The following is a 24,193-nucleotide window of genomic DNA, read 5'->3' on the forward strand; positions in this document are numbered from 1 at the left end:
TGCACGCGGAGGGAGGGAAGAACTGATGGGAGCGCACAGAGGGATTTAGAGAATGAGAGGCTGAAATTCACTGACTACCCTCTTCCCCTGGTACATGTTTGCTTGTTGGCAGCTATGGGTGCTGCAATATGGCATTCAGCCCAGCTTTGACATTCAGTTCAAACAGAGACATGAACTCCGAAACCTGCAGGGGGACAAAAGCATCCTGAGGACAAGAGAACGGACGGGGGTTGTCTTGTGTTGGTTTTCTTCCTCCTTCGTCATTGTATTTTGAGAGGAGGCTACTTCTATCGCTGGCCGAAAATCTCTAATGACTTAGGCACTATGGCCCCAACAAAAAGTGCCAGCCAGCTCCAGTTTTAGAAGATTTGGTGTTTTCCAGGATTTTTCTGTTTGATTTCTGTAGTTATTGATGGTTTTTCTTTTTCACCTTTGAGTATGTGTGTGTTTGATTCTGTATCCTGTGTGAGTCTTTGTGTTCTTGATTTGTTGTCATTGCTGGCATTGTTGTTATTCATCATTAATCTCTTCTTGAAATTGGCTATCAACACCTGCTCCAGCTACCCCCAAATCTTCAAAAGCTACACCTACTGGTCAGAGAATATTATCCACTCCAACACCACTGGATCAACAAACAGAAACCCCAAAATACAAAAATTACATCTTGTAAACATCAGGTAATCTCAATAGAAATTAGAAGTAAGATAACACACACACACAAAGATAGCACACACAAGGAAGTGGCCAAAGCACAGACTCATGGGCTCTTCCTGGGGATTAAAAGGCATTTAAGCCACCCATGAAGAAGTTCAGAACGGGCACAAGGAAAAAGCTACTGTATACAAACACTCCAGGGGTGAGGTCCAGGTAGTATGGAAGGGGCCAGACCAAATCCAGGGGTACATATGGTAGCCAACTAAAATGGGGGTGGAGGGAGGAAAGGGGAAAGGGAGAAGAAATGGAGGTGTGATGGGGGAATAGGGCACTGACCCACCCAAGGGGAGGGTATTGCTTGTCTCCACACGGAAAGAGGGACCAGATATAAAGCCAGTGCCAAACGAATGCAGTGTGCCGGCAAGGAGTGGGGAGCCAGTGGAGAGGCCTGAGGGCTCAGCCCCCATACCAGCTACGGGGACAACTGCCCTTCACCCCAGAAGAATTTACTGGAGAGGACAGCACTGAAGCTCCAGCTAGGGGAGAGGGGATTGTCTGATCAGAGTAAATGGGAGAGAAAGTGGGAAGAAGAGAGAGTGGAGCACATCCTGGCCCATCGGGCCTGGAGGACGATAGCCCCGCTTTGAACAGCCAATGGATAGAGTGGACAATATGGCTGATCCCACTACGAGACACACCATCCCTTGATAGCCCAGGGCCCTAAGGGGAACAACACTGGAGACTCAGGGCCGGGACTGGCCCGGACTGACCCTGTGATACTGTGATAGAGGCTGTGATAGAGGCTGTGACCCTGTGATAGAGGCAAACCACTAAAAGCATGCGGAAGAGCAACCATGGGATCAGAGCAGGGAGCCCCCGAGGGAGTATAAAGGACAAACTCTGGGGCCAAAGCATGGTACCCCTTTGGACCTGACTGAAGGACACGCCTAGAGATCAAAAATCAGACCTTGATCTATTTACAGGTTTTTCTTTCTTTTTAAAATTGTTTTCTTTTAATTAATTTATTCTTCTATGGGTAATTGTTTCCTTTTTTGTTGTCATAGCTGTGCTCTCACTCATTGCCTATCTTGCTATGACTTGATTTTTGGTGCATATTATTATCTCTACAGATCTATCTAGATAAGATAGACTGGATGAATAGTCTGGAGGAGAAAACAATGGGACCAATGGTTCTGGGGGACACAGGGGAGGGGGAGAAGGGGGGAAGGAGGTGGTGCTGTCCAACCCAGGGACAGGAGAGCAATAATTGATCCAAAATCAGTAGCAAGAAGGGTGTGAGTGACCTGGTAGGGATTCAGCAAGGGCAAAGTAACCGAGAGAAATTACTGAAACCCAAATGAAGGCCGAGCATGATAGTGGGACAAGAGGAAAGTAAAAGGAAATAGAGAAAAGAACTAGGTGAAAACGGGTATTTATAGAGTTCTAAAGACTGCAATGTACAAAGGTAAATATATTTATATGAGTGTAGGGAAACAGATCTATGTGCATATATTTATAGGTTTAGTACTAAGGCAGCAGATGGACATTGGGCCTCCACTCAAGCAATTACTCAATGCAAGAACACTTTGTTCTAGTAAATTGGCATTCCAGGATTCACATCTTCCCTACACGATTGCTGAATGTGTGCATAAGCAAATGTGGTGAAGAAAGCTGACGGTGCCCGGCTATCAAAAGATATAGTGTCTGGGGTCTTAAAGGCTTGAAGATAAACAAGCAGCCATCTAGCTGAGAATAAAAGCCCACATGGAAGAAGCACACCAGTCTGTCTGACCACGAGGTGTAGAAGGGACCAGTTATCAGACATCAAAGAACTATAAATCACATCAGTGGGTGCCCACCTTCCTGATACGATCACTGAAGACAAACATGTACATAAGCAAATGTGGTGAAGAAAGCTGATGATGCCCAGCTATCAAAAGATATAGCGTCTGGGGTCTTAAAGGCTCAAAGATAAACAAGTGGCTATCTACCTCAGAAGCAACAAAGCCCACATGGAAGAAACACACCAGCCTGTGTGACCACGAGCAGTCAAAGGGATCAGGTATCAAACATCAAGGAACAAAAAATCATATCCTTGAAAATATGGTTGAGGGCAGAGTGGAGACTCAAAGCCCATTGGTAGCCAACCGGACACCCCTTACTGAAGGGTTGTGGGGAAGAGATGAGCCAGTCAGGGTGCAGGGTAGCAACGATGAAACATATAACTTTCCTCTAGTTCTTAAATGCTTCCTTCCAACCCCCACCCCCAGTCTACCCCCCAATGATCCCAATTCTACCTTACAACTCTGGCTAGACCAGAGGATGTACATGGGTACAGATAGCAACTGGAAACACAGAGAATCCAGGACAGATGACTCCTTCAGGAGCAGTGGTGAGAGTGGCCATGTCTGGAGGGTGGAGAGAATGTGGGGTAGAAAGAAGGAACTGATTACAGGAATCTATGTATAGCCTCCTCTCTGGGGGAGGGACAGCAGAGAAGAAGGCGGGGGGGGGGGACGTCGGACAGTGTAATATATGACAAAATAATAATAATTTATGGATGATGAAGGGTTCATGAGGTAGGGGATGGTTGGGAGGGAGGGGAAAATGAGCAGCAGATATTAAGGGCTCAAGTAGAAGGCAAATGTTTTGAGAATGATGATGGCAAGAAGTGTATGGGTGTTCTTGACACAATGGATGTATGTATGGATTGCGGTAAGAATTGTATGAGCCCCCGATAAAATGATTTTTAAAAAAGAAGAAGTTCAGAACAATGATGTTCAGCTGCTTTCAACAATGGATGAAAAGACTGAGAGAATTACAAAAAAGAAAAACAAGAAAGAAAAACAAGAGAAAATAGAAAACACTACAAGAGCAATCGACAAAACAGGAAACAATGAAAAAATGGAAATTACACATTAACCTTAAAATAGAAATTCAAAATATAAGCATTAATATATTGGGGCTAGATAATGCTTTGACGGGCAAAGTAGTGGAATTGAAAAAGCCAACTCCTGAACTCATTTTATGAAGTGAGTAGAACTCTGGTATAAAAACCAGGAAAAATTCTTATCAGAAGAATATACTACAGACCGGAGACTCCAGATAGGGAAAGATATGACAAAATAACAATCTGTAAATTATCAAGGGCTCGTGAGGGAGGGGGGAGCGGGGACGGAGGGGAAAAAAAGAGGACCTGATGCAAAGGGCTTAAGTGGAGAGCAAATGCTTTGAAAATGATTAGGGCAAAGAATGTACAGATGCGCTCTATACAATTGATGTATGTATATGTATGGCTTGTGATAAGAGTTGCATGAGCCCCTAATAAAATGTAAAAAGAAAAAAGAAAATGATTAGGGCAAAGAATGTACAGATGCGCTCTATACAATTGATGTATGTATATGTATGGATTGTGATAAGGGTTGTATGAGCCCCTAATAAAATGTTTTAAAAATAAAAGAATATACTACAGACCAATATCCTTAACGAACACAGATACAAGATTTCCAACAAGATTCTAGCCAACAGAGTTGAACAAAACATAAAAAAAGAATACATCATAATCCAGTGTGATTTATTCCAGGTATGTAAGTTTGATCCAGTGCTAGAAAAACAAACCATATTTATCACCATAAAACAAACAAAAAGGAAACATATAAGCAAAACACTCAATGCAGAAAAGACATTCAACCAAACTCAATGCTGATTTTTTATAACAATGCACAATCAAGTAGGAATAGAAAGGTAGCCCCGCAGCATAAGAAGGGCCATATGCATTAGCCAATGGTCATCTTTTCACTCAATGGGGGGAAACTGAAAGCACTTCCCCTTGAACAGGGACCAGATGATAAAGATGCCCTTTATCAACTCTTTTTTTTTTCATCACTTTATTGGCAGCTCTTACAGATATGTAACAGTTTGCAATTCAATTAGATCAAGCATGCTCATACACTAGTTGCCCCCACCCTGGAAGTGTGTGCCACAGAGAAGGACACTAGACCTTCGGGTGGGGGGAAGGAACCAACATATCATATCTAGACAGAAGAGGAAGCAAATGAAGGAGGAGGAAGAGAGGGGAACACATCCTGGCCCACCAAGCCCTGAGGACGATAGCCCCGCTCAGAGCCAGCTCCACTATGAGACATGGCATCCGCACTGACACATAGCCCTACGGGGGACAACACTGGAGACACCGTGTGGGATTTGTGCCCTGTCCGACCACACTACACTGAGGCAAAACACTAAGGGAGTGTAACAGAACAGCAAGGACAAAAAAAAGACTTTGGAGCCAGGGTGTGGCACCGCATCAGGCCCGACCATAACACTGCTAATGGTCAACAAACAGACCTTGAATTATTTACGGGCTTTTCTTTTTGGTTTCCGTTTATGGTTTTTTGTTTATTTGTTTGTTTTTATTGCTGTCCTTGTTTTGTTTTCTTGTGTCACTTTGTTTGGTGCTGTCTTGTTTTTATGTGCATATTATTATCTCTGCAGGTCTATCTAGATAAGATAGGCTGGATAAACAATCTGCAGGAGAAAACAATGGGACCAGTGGTTCTGGGGAGGACATAGGAGAGGGGGAGGTGAGGGAAAGGAAGTGGTGTTAACCAACCCAGGCACAAGTGAAGAACAAGTGATTCAAAATCAGTGGCAAGGAGGGTGTAAGAGGCCTGGTAGGGAATGATCAAGGGTAATGTAACTGAGAGGAATTACTGAAACTCAAAAGAAGGCTGAGCATGGTAGTGGGACAAGACAAAAGTAAAATGAAATAGAGGAAAGAACTAGGAGGCCAAGGGCATTTATAGAGATCTAAATACAGGCATGTACATATATAAATATATTTATATATGAAGATGGGAAAATAGATCTATGTGTATATATATATATATATATATATATATATATATATATATATATAGGTTTAGTATTAAGGTAGCAGATTGGCATTGGGCCTCCACTCAAGTGCCCCTCAATACAAGTTCTATTAAACTGGCATTCCATGATGATCACCTTCCTGATACCATTGCTGAAGACAAATGTGTGCATAAGGAAATGTGTTAAAGAAAGCTGATGGTGCCCGGCTACCAAAAGGTTTAGCATCTGGGGTCTTAAAGGCTTGAAGGTAAGAAGCAGCCATCTAGCCCAGAAGCAACAAAGTCCACATGGAAGAAGCACACCTGCCTATGTGATCACAAGGTGTCAAAGAGACCAGGTATCAGACATCAAAGAACAAAAAATCATATTGTGAATGAGGGAGAGTGCATAATGGGGCCCCAAGGCTCATCTGTAGGCAACTGGACATCCCTTTTCAGAGGGGCCGCAGGGAGGAGGGAGACAAGCCAGTCAGGGTGCAGTGTTGCAACGATGAAACACACAACTTTCCTCTAGTTCTTAAATGTTTCCTTACCCATTCCCCACCCCCCACTATCATGATCCGAAGTCTACCTTACAAATCTGGCTAGACCAGAGGATGGGATGTACACTGGTACAGATAGGAACTGGAAACACAGGGCATCCAGGTCAGATGATCCCTTCAGGACCAGTGCTAAGAGTGGCCATACTGAGAGGGTGGAGGGAAGGTGGAGTAGAAAGGGGGAATGGATTACAAGGATCTACACATAACCTCCTCCCTGGGGGGTGGACAACAGAAAAGTGGGTGAAGAGAGACATCAGGCAGTGTAAGACATGCCAAAATAATAATAATTTATAAATTATCAAGGGTTCATGGGGGAGGAGGGGCAAGGAGGGAGTGGGAAATTGAGGAGCTGATACCAAGGGCTCAAGTAGAAAGCATGTTTTGAGAATGATGAGGGAAACAAATGTACAAAAGTGCTTGACACAGTGGATGTTTGTATGAATTGTGATGAGGTGTATGAGCCTCCAATAAAATGATTTTCTTTTAAAATGTGCTGAAAACTCGGCTTACACTTGAGTGTATACAGCAGTTCTTTTTGGTGCAGTGACTCTTGTGTATTCTTTCCATCTTCTCTTGATGTTTCTGGCAATTTTCAATATTTTGCTATAAAATATTTTAAAATGGCAATTCAAAGATTGATATTTTTTTGAGTTCTTTCAGTTTCAGATCCGCTGAGTGTGTTCTTTCCTTTTTGGCTTTCTAATTCTAGTCCCTGTATATTTTGTTATAAGATTTGCTTGTGTCTTATTAAGCTGCCCTTTGACAATTTCTATTCAGCTCCATAACTTCATCCTGCTTTCCATTAGCATTCACTGCTCTATGATTAAGAGCAAGTTTCAGAGTCTCTTCTGACATCCCCTTTGATCTTTTCTTTCTCCACAGTCTTTTTAATGACCTTTTGCTTTCTTCACGAATGATGTTCTTGATGTACACATCAGGTCTTCTGTCATTACTATTTAATGTATCTAATCTATTCTTGAAATGCAGATGGAATAATCTCAAGGTGATTTTTTTACTCTCATGGGCTTGCTTTAATTTTCTTCAGCTTTATTCTGAACTTACATAGGAGCAATTGATGGTCTGTTCCACATTTGACCCCTGGTCTGTTTTTAGATGCTAATATTGAGCTTCTCCATTGTGTGTTCCCACATATGTAGTCAATTTCATTTCTGTGTATTTCATCTTGGGAAATCCATGTCTATAGTTACCTTCTATGTTGTGCAAAAGGGTATTTGCTATTAACAAGCCCTTGGTTTGGCAAAATTCTATCTCCAGGTTCATTTCTGTCACAACGTCCCTATTCTCCCAACAACTATTCCTTCCTCGTTATTTCTAACTTTTACATTCCAATCACCACGACCATCAATGCTTCTTGATTGCATGTTTGATCAATTTCTGACTGAAGTGGTTGGTAGAATAATTCTACCACTGCCAATTTTCCTAAATTCATACTTCACACATCCAAATTTACAATCATTAAAATATATTCATCCGTTTTCTCCTTATCTTCAGGTGTTCCCCATCAGCAAATGAAGATCTTGAGGCTCCAATTCCATAGACTTTTCCCAACTCACATCAACATGGTTGACTTTCCCAATGAAATCAGCTCCTGTTCAGTCACATTTTGAGTGCCCTCAGACTTGAGGGGCCCATCTACTGGCAGTATGTCCAACAATTTTCTGCTTCCTTTGTTTAGGCTTTCAGTATATGAAAATGCTTCAAAGTTATGCATATGGTTTTCAGTGGCTTCTTCCTCTGAAGGGAGGAATCGAGTCTGTTTCATTGTGTGTTCTCCATCTGGAAGCTCCACTGAAATCTGTTCACTTTGGGTGACCTTGACGGCATTTGACCTACAAGTGACATACCTTCAAGCATCACAGCAACACACAAGCCACCACAGTACAACATACTGACAGACAGGTCGTGGAAATTAATATTATTAGTAATGAATATATATGGATATACTCATTATATTTATATTAATATTATAATAGATTTGAATAGATAAATTTTTAAACAGGCAGAAAACCTGAATAAACAATTCACCAGATTTGACACCTAGGTTGCAAGAAAAATATATGAAGGAAAACTTCAGATAGCAAGCCACTTAAGAAATTTATTTCAAAACAGTATTAGGTACCGCTTTACCTGGCACTGATAGCAAATTTTAAAATAGTAATAATAACAACAAATGCTGGAGAAGATGGGGAAATAAGGAATAATTACATATTGCTCATTGGACTGTAAAACTGCACAACTGCTGTGGAAAATGGTAGGAAGCTTCCTCAAACAAATTGAGATAGATACACTGTAGGACCAAGCAATCTTACTCAAAAGCCAAACTCACAGCCATGGAGTCAACTCTGATTCACAACAACCTTGTAGGACAGCCTAGAAGTACCTCTGTGGATTGCCAACACAGTAACTCCTTATGGGAATAGAAAGTCTCATCTCTCTCGCTCTTTAGTATTTGAACTAGATAAATAAGGGGAAAAAACACAAAAACATGTACACATGTACCGTCATGTGAACATGTACACATGTACAGTATAGTCCATAATGGCAAGGAAATTGAAAAATAACTAAAATTCCATTTAGGCTAGGAATGGATAAACATATTTAATACCTACATGCAATGGAATATATGCATCATTCAAGAACAATGATAAAACTGTCAAGCATCTGATGACATGGACAAATTTGTAAGACAGAATGCTGAGAGAAGTTAGCCCATCCAATAGAGAAGAACACTGTGAGACTATTATTTTTTTTAATCATTTTATTGGGGGTTCATACAACTCTTATCATAGTCCATACTTACATCAATTGTGTAAAGCACATCTGTACATTCATTGCCCTCATCATTCTCAAAACATTTGCTCTCCACTTGAGCCCCTGGCATCAGCTCCTCATTTTTCCCCTCCCTCCCAATACTCCTCTCCCTCATGAACCCTTGATAATTTATAAATTATTATTTTGTCATATCTTACACTGTCTGATGTCTCCCTTCACTCACTTTTCTATTGAGACAATTATTATAAAATGAGAAAATGATTTTTACATCAAAAGAAGCCTGCTTTGATAGTTAGAGAAGATTGGGAGAAGGGACAGTGAAACTCAGGGAGTGGGAGAAAAATTAATAAATACAGTTTTATTATTTTTAAAGATATATAGATACTAAGACACAAAAATACATTTAAAATTCTGCTTCCTGGGGCCCTAAACTCTATGGAATTTTAAATACATAACTGTTTAGTCTGATATGGGCAAAAATATATCCCCAAATTTGTGCTAGTGTCCTGATCCCAATACCTGTGGATGAAATCACTTTTGGAAATAAGATTGTCTTTGTTACATTAATGAGATCATCTGTGTAGGGTGTAGTCCTCAACTTGATCATTTTTGAGCCCTATAAGGAACATCATAGACAGAGATATAAGCAAATGTCTATGGGGGGAAAGGGGGTAATTGATGTCATATAAAGATTGCCAAAGAATTAAGGAACAGAAGCTGAAAAGAATAAAGGAATTCCCCCCAAAGCTGACAGAGGCAACTGCTTTCTCAAGTCAGTGTGTTGAATTCAGACTTCCAGTGTCTACTGTGAGAAAACAAATATTTTTTTCTTGAAAACCATCCCTCCCCTTTTAGGATTTGTTGGAGCAGCCCTAGGGAGCGGAGATGACGGTCGAATTCCATGAACACATGTTTAGATATAACTGCTTAAAATTGAAGATACTATAAGTGAGATCCCAAATTCAGAGAACTTCATTATATCATCATGGAATTCTTCGCCGAGCTTTGTGAAAGCTTTAGGTTTGCCTCTTCCAGAATAGTGTCCACCTTTGGGAAGCACTAGAGGAACAGAATTTCTGGAAGCTATTTTGGCATAGGTCCTAACGCAACAATAATTTCTGGCTGATTCATCCTGCCCAGTTTCCCACCCAAAATAAAACATCCCACACATGCAGGAGCAACCTGATGGAGCTGTCTCCCTTTGCTCTTTCACTGATGTGGTGGAAGAACAGCACTGAAAAAGGAAAAGTCCATCCCCCATGACCATACCTGTGGTGTCCTGTAGAGCTCCAGCAGGGCCCCAATCTGCATTGAGAACACGGAGGTGAGGATGACAATGACAGCCATGCTCTTTGTGTGTTTCTGGCAGGTGAAATTAGGTATGGGGGGCTCACGTTCTGAGAGCCAGCCCAGGGCGCTCTTTAAGGTGCTAACATCGCTGGGGTAAGCGTTGTAGAGCCGGAAACCCAGGGACATGTTGGGTAGCAGGTGGGGACTCCTATTAATCTCCTCAATGGCAAACAGAAAGCCCAGCACATAATTATAGCCTCTGTAGTTAAACCTGTGCAAGGACAAGACATAAATAACTCTTAGGAGGAAAATCAAGTTGTACACTCCAGATTATATACATTCTTCCCTTTATTGTGCTTCACAGATATTGTACTGTTTACGGATTGAAGGTTTGCAGAAATCCTGTGTTGGACAAGTCTGTCTGCAACAATTTTCCAATAACATGTTCAAATGTGTCTTTCTTTGTGGCATACTTTGGTAATTCTCATAACACATTCTTGCCTTTTCCTAGTGGTATTGTAATAGGAGTCTAGTGTCAACTTAACTTTCATATGTACTTGGATGTCAAAATGTCTGCGTGACTCATTTTATTGAGCTGTTCTAAACCCGAACATACAAGGTCTCCAACGAATGCCTGTCCCAAGCCAAGGAGAGTATAAAGGGCATTTTGGTTCAGAAAACTAATTCCGTGAAGATGACTTGTTGCCGCCACTATTTGAGATCTGAAGCTGTGTGTATGATATTCCCCAAGCCCCAGAAATTCTAGGTCTACCAACCTAGATTGGGAGGAGGGTTGAATTTCTTAAAGTGGGTTATTGGTGAGAAGATGTTCATTAGCTCCATGGGGAGGATGGTTTACAAAGTTCCCTTAAAATGAAATAACTCACTTACATATGTAGCCATATGTCAAACTCTGATTGATGACTGACCCCAACATACAGTAGGTGAGGGCCATGGAAGGTACAGTTAGATGAATCAAACAATTGTGTTGCATTCAACGCAGCCATGGAGGGGAGGAAAGCAAAGCTTGCAGGTAGACCAATTTGAGAAGACAATTGTATCCTCAGACTTTTCTGGGTCAAAATGGACACGGCCACACACCATTTCAAGTTCTATATATACAGTCTGTGGCACTCATTACATTATACCCAACAACATCTTCCCCTTTTGGTTTGACAATTTGCTGGAATGACTCCCTGTCAGAGGACATCTGTTCTCCATAACTTTATTTAAAGTTTGCGTTGAGAAACAAAAAAAAAAATCACTTCTCAAAAGTAAGCTAGACTCTGCCCTTATGTCCTAAGTAAACAACTCTAAACCTTTGGAATTTCTTGAGTATTCTTCATATATTGAGTAGATCATATCAGAAAGGGAAGGCTGTATGCTTTATTCATGCTAACATTGTCCATGTTTTCTGCCATGGATGAGACAATAGGTTTTAGAAACAGAAATGCCCTCTGCAGGCATCCAGAGGAGCGAGTCCAATGGGCACTATGAGCTGTCCTTCCTTATGCTTTTTAATTTCTGACAACGCTCAAAGGGCCATTAAGAGCTAATTGGTGAGACAGATGCAGTGGTCTTTCTGAGAAGGGACTTTAATGACTGTTCTCTTTAAAAGAGAAATTAAAACAAGACTTCCTTTTGGAAGCTATATTTTTTCATGAGACTTTCCTTCAGCACTAAATCCCAGCCTGATGTTTAAAAATGTCTATCATCTTCCACGTCCTGAGTCAGGAATAAGACAAATTTTGGGTCCTTGCTGTGGAAGCGTCAGTCTCTGGGTGGACAAATAGTCTTACTTGGCAACTAAAAAAGATGAGAGGTTCAAACTAACCCAACAGTGTCCTGTCAGAAAGGTCTAGTGATAAGCTTCTGCAGAAAGCACCACTAAGGGACTCTTCAAGAGCTCAGTTGGATGCTATAACACACTGGGCCACCTGGTATCACTATAGATTAAAGGCAATGATTTCGGGTTTGGCCAGGGAAATCTTATGACATTTTCCATAGACTATGGCAACATAAGCCTTCCTGAAGAAAATCACTAATCCCTCTTAGTGCAAGGCAGTAAAAGTAAAAAGTGTTTATTCCCTTTTTCACTCACAAGAGAAATATACCCAAAAAGGAGGGAAAGGGTACAGTAGTGGTGATTAAAACAAAACAACAGGAACATCAGGGTTAGTGAAGTGCAGGGTCAGTGACAATCAAGAATCCCCCTTGGCTGAGACAGTGGCGAAAACAATAGGCACAGACCTAGCAATGACCATGAAGATGGTGCAGATCTGGGTAGAATTTTATTCTGCTGCACCAAAGGTCACCAAGAATCAGAACAGATTTAAAGACAGCCTATAATCAAGGGAAAGAAAGGGACATGTACAGTCATCCTTCAGGGGAAAGTCACTACATAGTTTCTCTCTCTGTTTTTCTCTCCCGCTCTCTCTCATGCACACATGTGCATGCACACACATGCACACAGACACACACACACAGTACTTACCAGTCATAGTTTATATCTTCTCTTGAATGGGTCATGAAAAATTTCCAGTGTAGTTCCAACTCATGTGTCAGCATGTAGAGGGGGAAAAATCCCCCGAGCACCAGGTCCCCATCCCTGTAGACACTGGGCTGCGTGAGAGCGTAGCATTGAGAAAGATTCATTGTGAGCACTGCAGCTGGAAGCTGCCAGAGCAGAGAAAGAAAGAGCAAAGAGAGCATCCTAGCTGTGACTGACGCAGCTGAGGCAAGGTCCTGTACCCGTGGAAAATGGAGAGATGAATCAGGAGACAGGAAGAGTCAGCCTTATGCTGGGAAAAGCGGCATCTATGCAGAGCACAGATGGTGTGTGAGATTGCTCTCTGTCTCAGAAGGCTCTGGAGAGAACGAGGGAGTTGCAACAAGACGGAGTTGCTACAAGACAAGAATGCTGGCGGCAAGGAGGAGCTCCATTTATACATATATCGTGGTCTTCCCTGGATACCACCTGGACTACAGGGGCTCTGCTCTGCTCTTCCCCTCACTGCCTCAGGCAGGCCCCATCTGGACAATTCTGTAGGTAATGACCCATAGGACCCCTCCTGCCCTAGGGCTCCACACCTGAGACAGGGAAAAACATGTTTTCAACAGCTCCACTTAATTGGGAAAGTGTGTTGCCTTGAGCACTGTGTTCTTTGAAGAATCTCTATGGAACCAAACTGACAACAGTAACTTTGTGGAGTAGGAAAGAAGCCCCCAGTCAAGATGGCTTGATAAAGATTGGCTATTGGAATGCAAAGGTTGGAAACAAAGAGGAACAGGAGTTGGAAAAGATGGTCTTCATGAGATCTATGAATCTGGAGATCTCTTGATAGAATTTTGTAAGACCAAGGACATCTTTATCACAATTATCATTTTTCAACAAAACAAAAGGTGACTATACATGTGGACTTCTCCAGATGGAATATACGGAAATAAAATTGATTGCATCTTTGGGAAGAGACAAAGAAGCAGTCAATATCAGCAGCTAAAACCAAGAGAGGGGCTGGCTGTAGAACGGGCTATCAATTGCTCACATGCAAGTTCAGCTTGAAGTAGAAGAGACTGGAAACAAGTCCATGGGAACCACAAGATGAACTTGAGGCTATCCCAAGAACATCTCAAGAACATATCCGGGGGGAGGAAAAAACAGATTTGATGCATTAAACACGAATGACGGAAGACCTGAGGAGCTGAGGTAGGGCATCAAGAACATCATTCATGAAAGCAAAAGGCCATTAAAAAAGTAAGAAAGAAGTGGATGTCAGAAAAGACTTTGAAATGTGCTATTAATCATCGCTTAGCTAAGGCAAATGGAAAACTGATGAGATCAAACAGAAATTTTCAAAGAACAGGTCAAAAAGACTAAGTAACATGTTATAATGAAATGTGCAAAGACCCAGAGTTAGAAAACCAAAATGGAAGAGCATGCTCAGCTGTCTTAAACTGAAAGAGCTCAAGAAAAAATTCAAACCTTGAGTTGCAATATTTAAAGAATATATGGACAAAATATTCAATGATGCAGGGAGAAACAAAAGAAGAAGGAAAGAATACAGAATATTGTACCAAAAATAGCTAGTGGACATTTAATCATTTCAAGAGGAAGCATATAAGCAAGAACCAATAGTATTGAAGTGAGTCCAAGCTATACCGAAAGCATTAGCCAAACACAAGTTTCCAGGAATCGATGGAAAATCCACTGAAATGTTTCAACAAGTGGAAGAGACACTGAAAGTCCTCACTGCTCCACATCATGAAATTTGGAGAACAGCTACTTGGAAAACCAATTAAAAGATTTATATGGATATTCATTCCAAAGAAAGGTAACTGAACAGAATGCACAAATTCTAGAACAATATTGTTGTTAAGCCATGCAAGTGAAAAAATTTTTTAATCATTTATTAGGGGCTCATACAACTCTTATCATAATCCATACAAACATCAATTGTGTAAAGCACATTTGTACATTCATTGCCCTCACATGCAAGTAAAACTTTGCAAAAGTTTATTCCACAACAGATGTAGCAGTACATTAACAGGGAGCCATCAGAGGTTCAGGCTGGATTCAGAAGAGGACATGGAAGAGGGACTATTATTGCTGATATCAAAGAATACCAGGAAGATGTTTACTTGTGTTCATTGACTATGAAAATGCATTTGACTGTGTAGAAGAACACAGACTCTGGATACCTTTGAGAAGAATGGGAATGCTCAGAGAGAACAACATGGCTGGCCCCACTATGAGACATGATGCCCCTCAGTGACTAAGGGCGGTACAGGGGACTGCACCGAAGACATAGTGTGGGAATTGCACCTGACCTGATCCCACCACACCGAGGCAAAGCACTGGGGGAGTGCAGCGGAACAGCAAGGGAATGGAGTGGCACGGTCCCCAGGGAATGCTGAAAGTGGACTTTGGGGCCAGGGCGTGGTGCCCCAACAGACTGGACTGGAAAACGCTCCTAAGGGCCAGCAAATGATCCTTGAACTAACTACAAGCTTTTCTTTTGTGAAGTGTTTTGCTTTGTTCTTTGTCAGTGGTTTGTTGTTGTTGTTTTGTTGTCTGGTTGTATACTGTTGCTTTGTTTTCCTCTGTCTTGTTTTCGTGCATGTTAGTGTCTCCACAGGTCTGTCTGAATAGGACAGGCTGGATGAACTATCTGGAGGAAAAACAATGAGACCGACAGTTCCGAGGGGACTTGGGGTGCAGGGGGAGGTAAGAGGGTAAGGAAGTGGTGTAACAAACACAGGGACAAGGGAACAACGTGGGACCCAAAATGGTAGTGAGGGGGGAGTGGCAGGCCTGGTGGGGAATGAGCGAGGGTAAGGTTGTGCAGAGAAGAGGTATAGTTGTAGCCCAGGTGGGGATGGAGCATGGTAGTGGGGCAGGAGGAAAGTCAAGGGAGATGGAGGAAAGAGCTAGGAGTCAAGGGGCATTTATGGAGGTCTAGACAAAGACATGTACATGCAAATATATATATATGAGGATGGGGAAATAGATCTATGTGTCTATATTTATAGGTTTAGTATTAAGGTGGCGGAAGGACCTTGGGCCTCTACTCAAACACTCCCTCAATGCATGAATACTTTCTTTTATTAAATTGGCACTCTGCGATGCTCACCCTCCCGACACAACTGCTGAAGCCAAAGCGGATGAACAAGTAAATGTGGTGAAGAAAGCTGATGGTGCCCGGTTATCAAAAGAGATAGTGTCTGGGGTCTTAAAGGCTTGAAGATAAACAAGCGGCCATCTAGCTCAGAAGCAACAAAGTCCACATGGAAGAACACACCAGCCTGTGTGATCGGGTGGTCCCGAAGGGATCAGTTATCAGGCATCAAAGAACAAAAAATCATATCATTGGCTGCACACCTCTATAATATGATCGCCGAAGACAAATGGATGCATAAGCAAATGTGGCGAAGAAAGCTGATGGTGCCCAGCTATCGAAAGAGATAGTGTCTGGGGTCTTAAAGGCTTGAAGGTGAACAAGCGGCCATCTAGCTCAGAAGCAATAAAGCCCACATGGAAGAAGCACACCAGCCTGTGCAATCACGAGGTGCCAAAGGGATCAGGGATAAGGCATCATGCAACAACAAAAAAAGAATATATATATATATATATATATATATATATATATATATATATATATATATATATATATATATACCATAGTGAATGAAGGGGGAAGTGCAGAGTGGAGACCCAAGGCCCATTTGTCAGCCACTGGAGATCCCCTCATAGAGCGGTTTAGAAGAGGAGATGGGTCAGTCAGGGTGCGATGTATATGAAGAACACAGCTTTCCCCCAGATCCTGGATGCTTCCTCCCCCCAACTACCATGATCCGAATTCTACCTTGCAGGGCTGGATAGGGCAGAGGTTGTACACTGGTACATATGAGGGCTGGAGACACAGGGAATCCAGGGTAGATGATACCTTCAGGACCAAGGGTGTGAGGGGTGAGGCTGGGAGAGTGGAGGGTGAGTGGGTTGGAAAGGAGGAACTGATTACAAGGATCCACATGTGACCTCCTCCCTGGGAGATGGACGGCAGAGAAGGGGGGGAAGGGAGACTCCGGATAGGGCAAGATGTGACAAAATAGCAATCTATAAATTATCAAGGGCTCATGAGGGAAGGGGGGGCGGGGAGGGAGGGGGAAAAAAGAGGACCTGATGCAAAGGGCTTAAGTGGAGAGCAACTGCTTTGAAAATGATTAGGGCAAAGAATGTACGGATATGCTTTATACAATTGATGTATGTATATGTATGGATTGTGATAAGAGTTGTATGAGCCCCTAATAAAATGTAAAAAAAAATAGCTGCAGTTCCATTGGAGGAACCATCAGTAAATATTGTAAGGGCATGAGGTATGGGTTTATTTTTACAAATGCTGGGGGAAATAAATGAATGCTTTTTAGCAAATTGTAACAATTTATCTGGAAGATAAATATTGTTCACCAATCCACAAAACCCAGAAAATGCTAATCTCCATGAATCACAACTTTCCCATAACCAAGAAGTCTGGGGTCTGTCATAGGGTGTGACCATAGAATTAGGGTCTTTTCCAAAATATTTAACAGACTCGGACCTACCTTTCATCACTAATTCAGCTATTTCTTCAAAATAAGGTTTTAGAACTCTTTTTCTGGAAGAAACTAAATATACCCACAATAATGGTCCTTCCTGCCATAACACACCAGTAGGTGTGTGATGAGTGGGCAAGATATAAAAGTACCAAGGTTTACTATAATTAATATACATAGTTTGTTGTTCCTGAATACATAACTTTGCTACATTTAAAGTTTGTTCTGCTTAAGGGGAAATTTCCCGAGTCGAATTTGGATCAGGATCTCCTTTTAAAATATCAAATAAAGGCTTAAGTTCTCCAGTACTTATTTTTAAATATGATCTAAGCCAATTAATATCTCCTAAATTTTTTGAAAAAATTAAAGTTTGTAAGTAATCTTTTCTTATTTCTATCTTCTGGGGTTTAATAAAATCTTTGTGTAAAATATGTCCTAAATATTTGTAAATAACTTGTACTTTTTCTTCCACTATAATCATCCATGCCTTTTTAATGCTTCTCATAATAAGTCAAAAATAAAGAGAGCCACCCTTTGATCCCTATGAGCCATCAAAATATCATCCATGGAGTGAATGACACACCGATAGTTCAGATTCTTACTGACTTTATAGCTGCAGCTACAAACCTTTGTCACAAGGTGGCGCTATTAGACATTCCCTGAGGTAAAACTCTCCACCGATAACACTCCATAGGTTCTTTAAAATTAACACTAGGAACACTAAAAGCCAATCTTTTATAATCTTTGGGATCCAAGGGAAAGGTATAAAAACAATCTTTTAAATCTATAATGTTATAAGTGTTACTGGGACTAGCAGAGGGGATAGGCAGGCCAGGTTGTAAAGCTCCCACAGTTTCCATGGTACAATTAACTTTCCGAAAATCTTGTACTAATTGCCAATTACCTGATTTTTCCTTGATCACAAAAATCGGAGAACTCCAAGGTGAATTGGATGGTTCTATCTGTCCCTTTTCTAACTGTTCCTGCACTAACAGTTTGGCAGCTTTTAACTTTTTTTTTAAATCATTTTATTGGGGGCTTGTACAATTCTTATCACAGTCCATACATACATCCATTGTGTCAAGAACATATGTACATTTGTTGCCATCATCATTCTCAAAACATTTGCCTTCTACTTGAGCCCTTAATATCTGCTGCTCATTTTCTCCCTCCCTCCCCACTTCCCACCCCCCGCCCCTAACTTTTCTTCATTAAGCAGCCATTGATCAACCCACACAGGCTCATCAGACTTCCAAGTAATAGCATCTGCATGGGGTGCAGACTTGTCAGTGGCCGCTATTAAAAATTTCCTAACCCCAATCTGTTTGAGTTTCCCTGGGCTTGTACAGGCTCAGTAATGCCTTGTCCTTTACTTCCCAGCCCAGTACCAGGAACATATCCTTGGTCAAACATCATATTTGTGACTTGTTTGTTAGGCGAAAACAGCATTACATTCATTTGACTCAATACATCCCTGCCCCATAAGTTTATGGGAAAGTCACTAACTTTAAAAGGTTTAAAGATACCTTTATGGCCTTCTGCGTCTTTCCATTCTAAATTATCAGAGCTTTTACAGGGCTGTTGAGCCTGCCCTCCTATGCCCTCTAAATATGTATCTGCAGTAGAAAGGGGCCATTCTAGGGGCCAATGTATTTTTGCTATACAAGATACATCTGCTCCAGTGTCTAATAGTCCCTTAAATTGTTTTCCTTTTATGAATAGGATTAATTCAGGCCTTCCTTCCTTAAAGGTTCTGATCCAGTAGGCATCCGAAGAGCCAAAACCTTGGTCTCGTTGTTCTTTATTATGTTTCCTTCCTACTTTATGAAGAGGCAATTGAATCAATTGTGCAATTCTATTTTCTGGAGACAAAACACTAACTTTAGTAGGTGATGAAGCCATGACCTTAATTTCTCCCATGTAATCCTGATCTATCACCCCGGGAGAAACTTGCAATCCCTTCATAGTGGTGCTACTTCTGCCGAAAATGAGCCCTACCGTGCCTGGAGGTAAAGGCCCACATACACCAGTAGGAATGGCTTGTATTCCCATATCTCCTGCTAATAGGAAGCCGGTGGAGGGACTGAGGTCGAGTCCCGCACTTCCCGCTGTTGCCCGATAGAGGTCGTGAATGGATTGTTTTTGCCGCTCTGCAGTGCCCCGAAACATTTTGTCTGGCCTCTGACTGGCCCAGCTGGCAGTTTCCTGACAGCCCACTTAACGGTTTCCCATCTATATCTGTCTTAGATTTGCACTCGATTGCCCAATGTGGTCCCCTACGGCACTTAGGACAAAGATTTGGGCCTCTTTTTAGGGAAGCATTCCCTCTATTATTTCCATTTTTGTCGGGAGATTTTTTTTTTTTGCAAGGTGCCCTTGTCTACCACAGGCAAAGCAAGGTCCCATTCCTCCACTGCTAGACCTTCCCTGGAAATCTAAAGGTTGGTGTAACGTTTTTCCCTGTAGAGCGGCAGCCATAGCCAATCCCTGAATGTGTAATTGGCCAATGTCAGCGCAAAGCCTAATCATGTCATTCAGGCTAGCCTTGTTTTTATAAGGGTGTATGGCAGCTTTACATGGGCTATTAGCATTCTCAAAAGCCAAATGTTTTACAGTCATATTGGTGTCTTCTGACTGTCCTAAAATTCATCCAGTAGCCTGCAAAAGCCGATTAACAAATTCTGAAAAAGGTTCATTAGGGTCCTGTATAACTTTGAACACTTCTTCTGTGTTTCTTCCTCCTGATGGCAGTTTTCTCCAAGCCCTACAAGCAGCAACTGCTGTTTGAGCGTAGGCTCCTAAAGGATTGTTTAATTGATTTGGTATGTCACTATAATTTCCCTCACCTGCTAACATCTGATAATTCATTTGTTGTTGACCATTATCCGCATTTAATTTAGCTGTCATCATACAGTGTTCAGAAAACTCAGACTTCCGAAGCAAGTAGTCGCCCTTGATAAACACGCTCGAGCCAGCTGTTGCCAGTCTCCTGCACAAAACACATCATCTCCTATCATGGCTTCTAATAACTCCATAGTATAAGGAGCCACTGGACCATATTGAGAACAAGCAGTTTTAAATCTTTTATAGTTTTGAATGGAATGGGGGCGAACATTTGCCCCTGTCCTTGAGTATTTTGTGCCCTAATTGGGTAACATCCTGGAATTCCTAAATCTACTCCCTGTTCTGCTGCTAAAGCTACAGTTTGTTGTAAGGCTGATTTTGGGGGCTAAAAACCTTTCCTAAAGGGAAACCCTTTTGTTTTCCTATAATTAATTATGATATAGATTCTTGTAAAGCATTTAAAATCTGCCACATTTTTTCCTCTCCTTTTTCCTTGTTTGCTTCACTCCCCTCTTCTTGTGTCATAAACACTTGATCATACTTATCTCTCTCATATTCTGCTGCCACCTCTTCTAAGGTTTGTTCATCAGATGAATCTAATTCATCTGTTTTTACTAACTTCTTATATCCAGGGCTGAAGGTTTATTTTCATCAATATTATTTTTATAGTCAATTTATCAACCTCATGCCGAGGATCTATACAGTCTTTTATTAAGCCCCATAAAGTAAGAGCAAAAACAGGAACCTTGGCCAGACCATTGACAAGAGTAAATATCCTGCAACCTTTTTCCAACCCCTTTCCAAGTCTTTAAATCAACTGAATCATCATCAGGAAACCAAGGACACACCTGTTGTATAAAGCAAATAAATTGTTCAACTGTTCTTTACTAACATTAGTTCCTCTATTTTTTAATATATGATATAGTATATTTACATACATACGTTTACTAGAAGTCTGTCCCATTATTTACTACTCCCAACTTTTCACCACTTCCCCTTAATTTTCTCTGTAAAGATTCACGGCCATGCTATTCAGTGGTGTCCTTCACAGGATCCTCGGTTTTCGTGCCCCACGTTGGGCACCAAAAATGCGGGTAATAGACCAGCTGTCCTGCATCAAGCTGCATCTGAAATGAGGCGTGCGGATGAAAGGAAAAGAAAAAAGAGACAAGTACAAAGTATGGGATTGGGAGGACATCAATCTGATAGACTGAAGTCCCAAGTATATTAGAAGTTTGGTTTTTATACTCTTTTTATAAGGGAATGGCTACAAAAGAAATATTAAAGCACTTGCTCTAAAAAACATTCTGAACCTCTTACCTATGTAAAACTTTACTTCATTAGGCCCACTGTCTAAACACTTGAATACTAAAAGCACTATATTCTAAGATAAGCACAATGTCATGCAGGGTTCAAAAGAATCTTAAAGAGGTCATAAACAACTGAGCTATCTCGCAATGCTTTTAGCTACAAGATGAAGAGAGGCACAGGGGACTAATTAGTCACCCACCAATAACCACCTTGACCAGCCGATGTCTCTTACAGATATTGTATCAAAAAATCAAATCAGAATATCCAGCTGATCATATAGAAGCCCAACAAATATGAGCTCTCCTCACTTTCCCATGTATAAATGGTGAAAAGGTATTCACGAACGTCTGTTACTTCTGCCCAGTTTATGACACAAGAAGAGGGGAGTGAAGCAAACAAGGAAAAAGGAGAGGAAAAAAATGTGACAGACTTTAAATGCTTTACAAGAATCTATATCACAATTAGTTACAGGAAAACAAAAGAGTTTCCCTTTAGGAAAGGTTTTGAGTCCCCAAAATTGGCCTTACAACAAACTGTAGCTTTAACAACAGAACAAGGAGTAGATTTAGGAATTCCAGGACTTACCATAGTGAATGAAGGGGGAAGTGCAGAGTGAAGACCCAAAGCCCATTTGTCGGTCACTGGAGATCCCCTCACAGAGGGGTCTAGGGGAGGAGATGGGTCAGTCAGGGTGCGATGTAGCACCGATGAAGAATACAGCTTTCCCCCAGATCCTGGATGCTTCCTCCTCCCCAACTACTATGATCCGAATTCTACCTTGCAAGTCTGGATAGAGCAGAGGTTGTACACTGGTGCATATAGGAGCTGGAGGCACAGGGAATCCAGGGTGGATGATACCTTCAGAAACAGGGGGTGAGGGGCGATACTGGGAGATAGAGGGTGAGTGATTTGGAAAGGGGGGAACGGATTACAAGGATCTACATGTGACCTCCTCCCTGGGGGATAGACAACAGAGAAGGGGGTGAAGGGAGACGCCGGATAGGGCAAGATATGACAAAATAATAATCTACAAATTATCAAGGGGTCATGAGGGAGGGAGGAGCGGGGAATGGGAAAAAAAGAGGACCTGGTGCAAAGGGCTTAAGTGGAGAGCAAATGCTTTGAAAATGATTAGGGCAAAGAATGTACAGATGTGCTTTATACAATTTATGTATATATGTATGGATTGTGATAAGAGTTGTATGAGCCCCTAATAAAATTTATAAAATAAAATAAAAATCTTACATGGTCTATTGACATGCTGCCATCTTCTGGTGACCATGGAGATTACAATCCACGTCAAGCAAACTGTTCGTGAAATCAACTGTAAAATCTTTGCTCCCTACTCAAAAGCTCTTCTTTTTTAAAAAGAAAGTGTTTTCTCGTTTCCACTATACATTTGGTTCTGACATCTGTTTGATGTTTGGGCTAAGGGTGACAATGTAGACAATTTGACAGATGAGAAAATCGAGGCCAGGCGTCAGCTGCACACACAGTATTACAATGCCACCTGTCACCTCCAGCTAAAGGGGCAGAAGGAATTTTAGGAAAGGTCTGGATTTCTGCGGGAAGAATGAACAGCACTTGAAAAGGCAGGAGGATTTGACCAACAGCAGAAGGTCAGTGAGTTGGTGAGTTGGGTAGGATGGAGAGCAGCAGGAGGTTAAAAATTGGCCAGATCGTACAGGAGCACCTGGGCACTGTGCAGACAATTTGGAGGTTTCTTTTCTTTTAGTCATTTTATGGGGGGCTGTGTTAGTCCGGGTAGACTTGAGAAACAAATTCATAAACATTCATATGGGTATAAGAAAGAGCTTCATACAGAAGAGCAATTGTATATTGAGAAAACATCCCAGCCCAGTCCAGATCAAGTCCATAAGTCTGATATTAGCATATATGTCTGATCCCAATCTATAAAGTCATCTTCAGACTCACGAAACACATGCAATGACAGTGAATTCAGGAAGATCACAGGCAAGTGGGTAGAAAGTCTTTGGATCTAGTGGCATTGTAAGCATCTCAGTGCTGGCAGGGTCTCCACGTGGCTCCTTCTGCTCCAAGGCTTTAGCATAGCACCATGTGTCTTGTCATTAGCAGCGTCTCATAGGGAGTCAGGTGTCTGGCCTGCAAGCTGCGACCTGATTGACGGGTTAAAGTCCACCCCTTCACTCTATGTCTCAAATTGACAACAGATTATGTAACTGCCACCACAGGGGCTCCTACAGCTCTTAGAACGAGCCATACATCCATTATGTCGAGCATATTTTTATGGATTTGGGGTATCATTCCTGATGTAATGAAGAGCCACAAAAGGGATTTAAGCTACGGGAGTGCTAGTACTTGACCTGACCCAAACCCCCTCCCCCAAGTACACTTTTCTGTGACTCTAGCAGACCAGGGTAGAATCAAGGAAGGCAATCAGAAAGTTGAGGCAATAATCCTGATAAGACATGAAAGCAGCTTGGGCCCAGGTGGCATTTGTGTTTATTTGTGTCATGTCTCCAGACATTAATGCAGAGAGCGTTGTGGAAAATGGTTCCCGTGAGATGGGGGAAGGTACTTATTTGCAACAAGAGGAGGGAGACATTGCAGTAGAGACACCATCACTTCTGCCCCAGGGAACTCGAAGCTGTGAATCAGAGTATCCGCCTGACCATGCAATGGTCTCAAAGGTCAGGCGATGAAGACAAACAAACACCGTATTTTGCAGAAAGAGCCCCATTGTTTAGAGGATCCCACTCTGATTGTGGGTTTGACTCCAGCAGAGGATGTATTCAAGTTAAGTTTAGTTTAAGT

At 41.7% G+C, this 24,193-nt stretch overlaps 1 protein-coding gene across 1 annotated transcript in view; it reads right to left on the reverse strand.

Annotated features, from left to right (window-relative positions):
* The window catches only part of LOC142442701 (vomeronasal type-2 receptor 116-like), a 44,575-nt gene that overhangs the window by 9,256 nt on the left and 11,126 nt on the right, over positions 1–24,193 (reverse strand). The window contains exons 2-3 of the mRNA XM_075543961.1: positions 12,648–12,775; positions 10,133–10,424 (exon numbers count right to left, since the gene is read on the reverse strand). Coding sequence (XP_075400076.1) covers positions 10,133–10,424; positions 12,648–12,775 — 420 coding nt within the window. The remainder of the gene's footprint in view (positions 1–10,132; positions 10,425–12,647; positions 12,776–24,193) is intronic.

This window comes from Tenrec ecaudatus, chromosome 1 (assembly GCF_050624435.1).
Source record: "Tenrec ecaudatus isolate mTenEca1 chromosome 1, mTenEca1.hap1, whole genome shotgun sequence".
In the NCBI taxonomy this organism is placed as follows: domain Eukaryota; kingdom Metazoa; phylum Chordata; class Mammalia; order Afrosoricida; family Tenrecidae; genus Tenrec; species Tenrec ecaudatus.